We start from the raw sequence: 12,123 nt of genomic DNA, 5'->3' as shown, positions 1-12,123 counted from the left end.
CCTGAGCATTAAATGTTGAAAGAAGAAAGGGAATGGGTGCTAAAGCAGAGTCAGCTGCAGTGGGTCCCGGGCCTGTGTCCTTTGCCATAGCCACTCTTCTAGTAGTTACTGGGGGAGCACAGCTGTGTGGCCTTGGACTTTTGCCCCGTGCTCCAGTCTTAGCTACATACTTCATTGGACTGGCAATCAGCTCCCTGCTGGGGTTTCTACTAGGGTTAAGTTCTTGTCTAGCAATGGGATGCTGTCTTTATAGATGAATTCACATGACCTATATCTTAAGGCCTCTCCAAAAGTTATACATTATCATCGGAGAAAGCTGGACAAGCCATGTGTGATGATAGTACCTCTATCTAATTTCCTTAAGCTGCTGGGAATAATCGGGGTTGTAGTCCAACATATCTGGAGATAAGCTGTTGAGAAAAGCTGTGCTTTAACTCTAATATGCAGTTATTGTAAGATTTCACAGACAAGTTGTATTTTAGCAGGATAGATGTGACTCTGGAAATATTCTCATAATGTTCTCTGTCCAGTGATTATATAGTGATTATGAGAAGGCTTTCATACATCTTTAGTAAGGTAACAGCCGTATCCATACAGATGCAGAAAAGCCTCTTTGTATTGAAGTTCTGTTCCCTAGTTCAGTCATATATCCATTCTCTGTTTCATGGGAATTTTGCCCGAGATGCTTCCCCTTTGATGTAAAAACCAAACTAATTTGAAAAATCTATTACTAGCTCTGTATGATAAGTATCATATAAGAGTGATAAAGACTTGGATGAGTTTTTCAAATTTTCATGACTGTTCAACTAAATGGCCCCAATTTATTATTTATTTATTAAGATTTTAATCTTTTCCTGATCCTGCTGTTTAGCATACATTTCATTGACACTAGTTGGTTGCTGTTGTGTTTTCTTTTATAGGCAACTCCTCCAGAAGGTTCACTAAAGGACAGTGCCAAGAACGCTCTACAAAAAAGCTTCAGAGTTCTCAATGATGCCAACAGGCAAGAAAATGATGCTAGAGGTAGGCATTTTTCTTTCCCCATGATAACTGGATTCTATCAAAACGCAAATGTGGTGTTTGTTACACAGGCATCTCCACAGGAATGTATTTTGATCTGCAATTCTGTCTCCATATTCAGCCCTTGATCCCACTACAAACTCTAAAGCAGCCTTTCTTACATATGTGCTCAGAAACTGTTTCAATCATGAGCTTTCTTGGAGGCTTTGAGCAGCTTACAGTTTCTCAGCCTCTGTTTTACAGCTGTAGAAAAGGTAATAATAATGTCCTCCAGAGCTGTGTTGTTCTGAGACATCAGAAACAACCAAAAGTCCTCTGGTACCTTAAAAATGAACAGATTTATTATGGTGTAAGCTTTCAAGGACTAGAATCCACTTCATCAGGTATGTGAAGTATTAGCCGCAAAACTCATTCTCTCTCTCTCTCTCTCTCTCTCTCTATATATATATATATATATAGAGAGAGAGAGAGAGAGCATGCATGCATGTGTGCCCATACACAGTGGAAGAGAGAGAGAGATTTATAGAAAACCATGGGACCACATAAAATATGAAGTGGTTTTGAATTTTACAGCCATTATCTACTCTATTTACATTTTTCTTGTATCTCCATGTAAATCTGCCAACCATGGATAACATTTCATGCATCTCATGAGAGGACTCCGATCAATGAAATCTCATGCCATGATCAACCTGTTTGTCTTTAATGTACCAAAAGACCCTTTGTTGTTAATAAGTACTTGAATATAACAAAATGGTTTCTCTCCTTAGGAACAGAGAAGTGTGTGTTAAAATATAGAAGCAAACACGTAAATCAGTAATGTAAATAAGGAACAATAGGAGATGGTCTCGAGGAAAGAATGAAATGGAGGAAGGAAGGAAAAAATAGCTTATGTGTAACCTTACTGATGGCCAAACTACACAAGATATAAAATATATCTCTTATTAAAAGGTTTTAAAAAACACAGCTTGTATCAGCCGGAGAAAACAGAAATTCTAGGATAGCTGCAAGTGGATTTTAACCCCTTTACCCTCAGTGTGGTCCTAAGAAAAATCCTTCCTCTGAATCTGGTGCTATGGTTGTGGAGGAGCAAGGAGATCTTTGGCACTGTTTGCATTTTGTTTTTGTTTTTTTAAAAAAAACCTCAACTTTGAATTGAAAGACAGTTGTCCAACTTAGTCCAAGGACTTACTATGGAAGGTTGCAGCTCCTCTTTATGTCAAGTTACTCCCACAAACAAATGGATGAGCACTTGCAGTTCTGGTTTTCTCAAGGTCACCCATTTATAACAGTCAGCTTCTTAATGTGGAAGTGTCATGGCTACACAACATAATATAATCAAAATGGCTTCCACTGTGTTACGGGAAGCAACTGTATTTAACACAAGTGCGTGCTCTTTACACCTTAGTGGCGTCAAAGATTCACTTCTTCACTAACCAGAAGTTCTGCCTCTCTGAAGCAATTTAATCTCAGTACAAGGGTTTTGTATAAAATTTCAAATTAAGTACTCATATATGGTCATGAAATGCTATTACCAGTTAATTGGAGGGTTATGAAGCTGATTTTTCTTTTTCATTAGTAGGTTCTAACAGTGATGAAATTGCCATGCCAAGACATAAAGCTTTAATGTTTTCCTCAATGCTCTGTCCTGCATATATGGTAATGTATTGTTACACATTTCACTTGCCCTGCAGGATCACGTTTTGGCCTCAATAGATATAAAGCAGAATTAGAGCCTGAGATTAATTGTTTCTAGTTGCCTTGTGGCATTTGCTCCAAAATTATTATTCACACAATCCTCTATCCACAGCTTGGCATTTCTGGGTTAGAAAGAGACTACTGAAGTAAGTAAAAATGTATTGAACAAAGTCTCCTTAGAATTCTCCAGAACCCCTATAGGAAACTTAGAAGTGCAAAACAAATAATAGGGATGCTATAAAGAGCTAGTAGGCAGAAGTGATCATTAGTTTAGAATTTCTCTCTCTGCACTACAGGTAGTACATTAGTTAAAGTAATGAAAACCCGTAAACTACTCAAGTAATATATCCTCCAGGAACTTGAGCCTGGACTGTGACAGAGATGGGAATGTTTTCTTGCTACATTATGACATCTGCCTGATTTGTAGCCAATTACATAACGTATAAAATGGCTGTTAATCAGGAAATGCAATATATTATCACCAAAAATTGCTGAAATAGTCCTTACAGAGCAAAATGTCTGAGGGCAGCTATTAAAATGGAGATTTACTCATTTCTCTCTTTCTCCCTCCATGGGGTTGGAAGTTTGAAAATGGGCTAGAGGGAGGAGAAGTAGATTCTTTCACAAACATTTTGCACATATGTGAATTTCAAGATCTTGGATATAAATGACTGAATACTGTTTTCTCATGGCCTGGTTCTGTGTCAGAATACTGGAAGCATTCTTCATCAGGAATATTTCAGTCAAGACAAATGAAAACAAAATATGTATTTAAAAATATACACATGCATGGCCATATTTTAGTTAGCTGTAAAGCTTCTGTTAAATCAAGGTTAATTGCAACATTATAACTGTCCACCAGGCATGTACCATTTATTGGTGACCACTGATTACCTTTCCTTCAGATTAACAGTTGATAAATTAATAAGAATAGTGCTTTGAGAACCTTCCCCCTCCCCCAAATACTTCATTTCTGATATCCCTACACATCCTAACCTGCTCACTAGGCAATGGAACTGCAAGATCACCTTGTATGGTTTTTTCCTATGAAGTCAAACTAGATTAGGTTGATTTTTCTAATACCGGATGCTCATTGGCCTTATTTAAAACAATTGCAAATGCTTACTTAATTCCTTTATGCTTGGCATTCTGTTTTTTTCCACTCCTTAACTAAGGCTGCAGTGTTATGCTCATTTGCTTGGGCCTAAGTCCTGTTTAATTCAGTGAGGAGTGCTTCTGACAGATCTGTATTGCAGATGTATATTTCTGTATCTAAGATACTGGATTGAAATTCTTTTGTTCTACAGGAAGAAACCGTCCATGTGAATTTACTCATGGTGCCTTCTTGTCAGTATTACAACTGACTTTTTAACAATAATATTCAAATAAGAATAATTAACTTAGTAGAGTTTTATACAAATTCATTACATGGGATTCATTGTGTAAGATTAGAACTTCTCTTTATCTTTCTGGGCCTCCTTATCAGCCAGGACATTGTAAAAGGCTACATCCTCACTTTTCTAAGCTGTCCCTTATTCTGTAACTTTTATACTTTTTAAAAAGTTGCACCAGTGGCATCTGTAGTCCTTCCTACTTCTGTGTTGTATACTCATTATCTTTGTATATGTTCTTGGATAAATTCCCCTGAGCTTTTCCTTTGACTTACTTTACAGCCACAAAAATGTATGAAATCAGCAAAAGTGAAGCACTTTCACCATTCATCAATGTCACCAACATTATAATTAGAACAAAATTCAACCGTCCTTAAGCTCTGTGACTGTATGGGCTATTTTTCTGCTTATGTGACACTTCATGAACACCTACAATTATCGGATGTCTGAATGCAGAAGTTGTGTGGTTTTCTTATAATATCTTGTGCACTTCCTTTTATACTTGGATCTTTTCCCATAAAAGCAAATTAGTTTTAAAGCTGTGGAGGAAGGCAGGTAGTTTTCTAGCTGGTTATTGCCAGTGTAAAGACACTGGACTTGTAATTCCCAGTGTCAGATGAACCATTTTGGGTCACCAAGGTCCATAAAATTGACAGAGGCCTTCTCCCTGGGGCACCTCAGGTAGGCACTAAGTAAGAAACTTTATTGATGCTCCTTGGAGGATGTGAGAGAAAAATCCTCAAGACTCATGCTTCTTCTGTCAATCAAACCAAGGAATCTCTCCCTACCAAACTGTTTGTAAGGATCTGACTAGATGGAAGTATGAGTTTTTCTGCCCTCCTATTTAAACAGCCTCAGTTCTTTTGAATTCCTCAGTTTCTGCAACCTGTATTAGCAGGGGTGGATAGTGCATGGAGCCAAATGTTAAGGAGAAAAAGCCATGAAATCCGCAAATGCATTGTGAGCAGGCCTCTCCCCAGCTTTTCCAACAGGCTTAGATGAAACTTTAGAAGCAGCCCTTCCTTAGAGCTCTGCAGCTTACAAAACAACATAAAAAACAATTGGGTTCTCTTTGAGATGTGGGAGAAGCATCTGCCCATGTGAAGAGTTGAATCCATTGTCCCTCTGCTCTTCCTCTGAATCTAAAGGATCCATTTGAGCAGCCTGTAATCTGAGAAAGCTAGGCCCTTTTGCTGCAATATATTTGCCCTTCATTTACTTCCCAGCCATTAAATTTTTATATATTTCCCTGTCAAAATAAAAAGTGCAACTTTTCCAGAAAGTTAAAGAAGAAAAACCCCTAGAAATGGCAGACTGGGACTAAGCAGATGGGCACCAATGGAATTTACACTCCCCGTCACCACAAGCAGCCTCATTCACTTCGTCTCATTCCGCTACCTTTTCTTAGAACTGTCAAGAAGCTAAAGCAACTTGCAGACAGTTCTTCAAAAAGGAGCTGCAAACAGTAGGAGTTAATATCGTCCCTTTCGTGAGTGGCTGGTAGCCAGGAAAGCATCAGAAATGTGAAGTGTACTGAGAACAATCAATTCAGCATTTGAAATCCAGAGGATTACACTGCTAGGCAGGAGATCCTGTTGCTACCCCCCTTTGGTGCACCTACATTTTGTCTGCTTTTCCCATTGATTTTTGATTTACATCTCAGAGACTGTAGGCCTATATGCAGCTTTGCCTTGCCAGTTTCCACCCATGCCATCAACTGCACTTGGTTCCCTTTTGTAACTAATCTTAGAAGGACATTGGCCAGGCAAGAGTACATATGTCAGACAGCTGTAACTGCACACCTCTGAAAGACTGACATAATTTTTTTAAAAAAATATGAAGACATTTGCACACATTTCTGGAACTGAAACAATGATAGTAATAAAATGGTTGTGAACCAGTGATGATCACTGTTTGGCCATGGGTGGAGGAGCTGTCATTGACAATGACATCAGCAGGACTGCGGAGTGGCAAGAGCTGTTGCTGAACAGCTCACTTGGCACTTCCCAGATCCCATGATGAGATTGGGCTCATGAATTCAGGTGACATGGCAACCCATCATGGGTTGAATAATCCCTAGAACAAGCCAGTGTGACTTGTTGGCTAAAATGAAGCCAATCTGCAGGAAGGTGTCTTAGTTCATATGACATGACATTCTACCCTGGCTACTTGCCATGTCATGCAATCCTGTCATTATCTTTAGCTATATTTTCTTACATATCCATGTCTGCTAATCCAGTATAGTACATGGAAGCTAGATGCACAGGCTCTGTCCAGAAGTAACATTGTTGACAGAATAGTACCAATGTGAATTCTGTGTTGGATGGTCCCCCAGTTCTCCAGACCTGATTTCAGAGGACCATTGGAAGCTGAAGTTAGAAAAAAATGCCACAAAATCACCTCTTTTCCTGCTCAAGCAGCTCAAAGGAGCTCTTCCACTTGCAGAAAGTAAAGTCCTTGGATCTACTCCATTCTCTCTAAATAGTGATGGAAAGGGGATTCATATTACATGTAGAATAAATGCAAACAAAAGTTGCTGGGTTTCATACTATTACTAGAGCATAATGCTTGAAGTAAAATGCTCTCCAAGTATTAATTTCACCCTAGGTGACTCCAAAATATGATCTTTCAGAACATTTGTCACCAGTAGAACAGTGCAGTTTCTTTAAATATTAATGGTGATTTTTTGGAACTCCATGTTCCATTCTGCATGAGACTCCCTCAGGAAATTTATTTTTCTTTTTTTTCTGTTAATATTGAGAAAACAATTAAAATGCATTAAATAGGAAAAATATTAAACAGATGGTGTTTGAATATTGGCACTTAAAAGATCCACAGAGATTAAACTTATTAAAAGCCATAAAAATAGCCTCATCCAATAGTTACAAAGCTAGAAACAGGTTTCAAAGCAGGATGAGTCTGAAATGTAGGAATGGAATAATTGTTATAATTTAGGCAAGTTGCCCAGGAGAGAAGCAGTCAGTATAAGAGGTATTGGGCTGCAAAACTACTAAAACCACCACCTGAAGGGTACCTATTATATAGCCGCTATTTTAAAAAGCGTAATATATATGCTTTGCATTTCAAAAAATACCCAGGAGATCTTGAAGCAATATTAAGAAACCAGTATTTTAAAACAGATCATCAGATTAGCAACATTTTGGAAGAATAGCTGTTTATTTAAGAAATGTCTTTGTTAATATTCTTCGGTCAGAGGCAAAGGTTAACCTTTCCAGACTCTCATTACAGATGCATTCACTTGGCATTTTTGTGTCTCCATGCCTTGATCCATCTGCCTGGCGTGCATTTGGAAACACACTGCTTTGAGTGCAGTGGTAGCTTTGTGCTAACAGTGATAGTGAGTGGTCTTCAGCAATCACTCGCTATCCACTGCAGCCCTCTGGACTGATGGAAGCTGCTTTTGAGGTTTGGGCTTCCCTCAAGATCATTATGGGATATGGCATAGAATGCTGCCGTGGTAGCAGGGGGCACCAAAACTGGGGCAGTCACCTTGCTTCAGTGCAAAACCATCACTGGATACTACACAATATAGCTAATGCTGAAATGTTCAGATGCTCTGTAAGTTGTCAGCTACAGCAAAGTGATATATGTGTGATTTATGGTCCATTTCCCAGATTCTGCCATCAGCTCAGTCCCTTTGTTTCCAAGAGGAACATGCCAGATTGCTAGGAATTTCTTTCCCCCACCCCCCATTCTACAGCACTATGACATCCCACACTGGAGTGAATAAATAATGAAAAATGTTTCTGAAATTATGCTTCAGCACTAATCAGCATTTTCTTTGCCAAACTACAGTCCTGACTTCTTGACATACGTATTTGCAAATATCCACAATCTAAGTTGTAATGTATCTTTTAGCAGTCTAGAAAGAATAATTTTTAAGAAAGATGACATTCTACAAAAATACTGCTGTCATGCAAACTACTTTACAAAGAATATTGAATTATGTCCCTTCAGTAGCATATTGAGCATTCAATTACTTTCCTTATGATATGTAGCATTTTTGTTGGTTTATGTGGATGTTAGTCTATTATTTCATTTACAAATGAGTTTTTCCCTAAAGCATGTTTGTGTATTTGACAGAGGTGTGGGTGTGTGCGTGTGTGTGAGAGAGAGAGAGAGAGAAAGAGAGAGAGAGAGAATTGTGTTGCGTTTATTATTGATCATGCTAGAGTTAACATGATTTCATGGCCTTTCAATGGGCCTTAAATCTTGGGCAGCTGCCTTGCATCAACTAAATGTAATGGGAATATGGTAAGCAAAGCACTCTCTTTGTGACACTGATCTGACCTTATTGATCCTCTTTATTTACACACACACACACAAAGGAAAAAACACTGGTTCAAGAATAAGAAATTCTGTGGTTGCCACAAGGAAATGTTATCTATTGATCAGGTTAGATAATGTTAAGAAAATCCCCCAGGTCTTTGTTCCACTTAACTATTATCTCCTAGTTTTTCAGTAAGTCTTCTCTTTGTGCAATTTTATATCAAACCCTTGGGAATTTTCTACATAAAGATAATCTTTTTTCTAATTAAAAATTCAGTAAATACCAGGTATTGTATAGTACCAGTATAAGAAAACCAAGGTATTAAACTTTATAGAAATCCTTAACGGAAATGTCAGGAGGTATGGTTGATATTTCTTTTCTGCTACTGTTCATTTATTTATTTATTTACTTACTTACTGCTTTTGTATACCGTTCATAGCTATCAAAGCTCTCAGAACAGTTTACAACAAGACAAAATATAATAGTATAACACTTTAGAATCCATATGGTTATGCAGCAAATAAACACAACAATATATAGCAATAAAATAGACTCAATAAAAATAAAATCCATCCACAGAGGCCTTTCCACTCTTACCTGTCAGGATCTACCTGCTCCCACACCACAGCATCCACAAGGAATATAACAATGTTCCTACTACCTTCAAACACATAGTTTGATGGTAGCTGGAGAGTTGGAAAAGTTAGCATTTACATTCTGTAGGATCTAAATATCTTCAGGGTTAGCTTATTGCTTGACCCAGTAATAATCTTGATCAAATTAATTGATCAAGATATACTGCTGTAGATACAGAATGGCTTTAAAATCTTTAAAATCTTTTTCATTTCATTGGATACCTTCAGTCAGTCATTAACCTAAGTGCAATCAGGGAGTTGCTGTGAAGAGAAAACAGAATAACTCCTCTGTACATATAAGGTAATCAGGGAGGAGCAGAATATATTAATGGGAAACAAATATGTAAACCATGCAACACACATGCACTGCTATGACATAGTGTTAAGTTACTTAGAGATAGCACTAGAAAACAATTTAGCTCACTATTTATTCACTACCGTTAATACAAAGTGCACCAAGATTTAGAAAACTAAGTCAAATTTTTGGTTTATGCACTCTTGCAGAAAATGCTGGTAATCTTAAAGGAATGCAGAATAGGTTGCAAGATGCAGAGGAAAAGAACTCTGATCTCCTGCGAACTTTGAATGACACCCTGGGAAAACTGTCAGCAATTCCTAATGGTAAGTAGGACTGTGCCAATCTATTATCAATGAAAATTTGAGGCGCAGACTGCCTCCTAAATCCAACCCAACATTCTTATTCCCCCTGCCATAGGATGCATGCAGTTACTACAGTGAACAATATTCAGTATTGCGCTGCACTCCTTCTGCTCCTATTGCACCAGTGAGAGTCATTGCAAATGCAACAGAAACCTAGCATTTACTAAAGCAGCCATAGAAACAAGCAGAAATGCTTCTCTCCAGAATGGGACAAGTCATCAGAGCTCCCTTCTGAAAGCTCTACTGACTTGTCATCTCCACTTGTTTCCATTTGTATCAGCATCTGCTAGCTTTCCATTGCGCCAAAAGTGAATCCCAGCAGCTCTAGTGCAGCTTTGGATACTGCCAAGTATTTCCCATCTTCTCTGTTCCCTGTTTTCCCCACAATAAGAATCTAGTTAAATACAGATTATATAGTTCAGGGAGAAGGAATGTGTGGCCCTTTAGAGGTTGCTGGACTACAACTCCGACCATTCTGTACCACTGGCTTTTTTCAGAATTGCAGTCTGTCCCTACCTGGAGGATCACATGTTCCCCACATCTGATGCAGCAAGTGAGACAACACCATGTTGCTATGTACAGTACTCCATGTAGCAATAAGCTTGGAAGGCAAGGAGAGCAAGCTTGCCTTCATTGTGGTTGGAGGAAGCCACTGAGTGACTCTCTGTCTTTCCACGCTATAGTGTGGTACTCGTACTCTCCATCCTTATAGCACAGCATCAGAAGTCAGAAAATTGTATTGGTAATGCAAGCACACACACTATCCCCCTACACTGGGTTGTGCACCTGAAGCATCACCAGAAGGTGAAACTTCCTTCCATAATCAGAACTCAGCCATGAGAAGAAATGGCAATACACTAAGATCCTTGGCTAAAAAAAACATTTCTGAGTTTTATATTTCAGTTTTTGAAAAATGTGTGTATATATTATGCATATTTTTCTCCATCCTGCAAGTTCCTGGGCTTTTTTAGCTTCTTGAGCATGCTGGCGAGCTGTGTACCACAGAAGAAGAAGTGCTTGGCATACATTTTTCCCTGGCTTCACAGGAGCTGTCACTCTTTTGTCATTCTTAGCAGGCCAGTTTTGGAAGTTTTCTTTTTTTAAGGAATGAAATACAGCATGCCACCAGCCAATTCATCATTTCGTTAGCTCATTTCCCCAAAGTACTTTAACTTGTGTTTAGTGTAGCAATCTTGAAGTGAGGCCAGAGCGAAAATACAGAAAGGAAAAGATCTAGTTAGGTAAAACCCATTGTTTTCACAGAAATATCACAGACATGTATGCAAAAGGGACTGAAATTGACTGAGACGCTTCACATCCAATGGATTTAAATCGAAGCCAAGCTCTGCTGCCAGTATTCTGTCCATATGGGGCAAGCTGGCATGACATGATAGGTATGTTGCCATACTTCCTACTGGAGAGAACAATTCTCCGTGGTACAGTAGGGAGGAGAGATGGACTGAGTTGCATAAGGCATGAACTCTTCACTGTGCCAAGTTATACTGGATCACAGACATGTTTGACTCAACAAAGTTGTGATCTAATTAAACTCGTTCACAAGCATCTGTTCTCTTCCCTTTGCCAGTGCAGGTGATAGGATGGCTTTGGTTTTGTGGGGGAAGAAGGATGTAACAAACATGAAACCATGCCAGAAGCTGACTCCCTTGAAAACAATACACCCAAAGGTTTAGAATATGGGTATTTGAATTTCACACATAATACAGAAAATGTCTTGCCAGTTCAATTAATATACATTACTATACTTCCATTTTCGCAGAACTGATAGCAGAAGACTCTACTTACTGACAGTTTTTCTTTCATGAAATATTTATCCAGGCCAAAGCAAGCATTATGTGGTAGTCACACTTACTATTGAAATCTCACTGCCACGTTTTGAGAACTCACTGATCAGTTTTGGTTCTCCATAGGACAAGCAAGCTATATCAGTTTCTGACTAATACATGGTCTTCTCTCGAATTAGGAACATATCTATTTTTATAGATTTCCCTATCTAATCAATGATTTTGCTCTTCTTCAACACCAAGATGTATCTTTTCAAAACTGAAGGGCTTTGTGCACAGCAGAGTACTGTTAACAGAAAGAGACGTGGCAGATTCTCACCAAGACGGGCGTCTGTGCTTACAATATGTGGCAGGTCTCTGCCATTCTCATTTTCTTCCTTCCTGCTTACAGATACAGCAGCCAAGGTACAAGCAGTCAAAGACAAAGCCCAGCAAGCTAATGATACTGCAAATAAGGTACTGGATAGAATTAGAGATCTCAACAAGAATCTTCTTGGTTTAAAAGACAACTACAGAAGACTTGCTGATGATGTGGCCAAAACAAATGCTGCGGTGAAAGATCCCAGCAAAAACAGTAAGACTTTATTTTTCATATCTCTATTGTTTCTTCAAACACATCATCTTCT

General features: G+C 38.6%; 1 protein-coding gene across 10 annotated transcripts in view; it reads left to right on the top strand.

Moving 5' to 3' along the window:
* The window catches only part of LAMA2 (laminin subunit alpha 2), a 475,192-nt gene that overhangs the window by 380,838 nt on the left and 82,231 nt on the right, over positions 1–12,123 (top strand). For all 10 annotated transcript variants that reach the window (XR_006414199.1, XM_044424782.1, XM_044424799.1 and 7 more), the window contains 3 exons: positions 921–1,023; positions 9,540–9,656; positions 11,889–12,071. Coding sequence is in view for 9 of the 10 variants with exons in the window: in XM_044424782.1 (XP_044280717.1) it covers positions 921–1,023; positions 9,540–9,656; positions 11,889–12,071 (403 nt within the window). In the remaining variant the exon portion in view is untranslated. The remainder of the gene's footprint in view (positions 1–920; positions 1,024–9,539; positions 9,657–11,888; positions 12,072–12,123) is intronic.

The sequence above is a fragment of the Varanus komodoensis genome, unplaced genomic scaffold (genome assembly GCF_004798865.1).
Source record: "Varanus komodoensis strain SLA01 unplaced genomic scaffold, ASM479886v1 scaffold1, whole genome shotgun sequence".
Taxonomy (NCBI): domain Eukaryota; kingdom Metazoa; phylum Chordata; class Lepidosauria; order Squamata; family Varanidae; genus Varanus; species Varanus komodoensis.
Note: the sequence above shows the minus strand (reverse complement) of the source record. Positions and strands in the feature narration are given on the sequence as shown.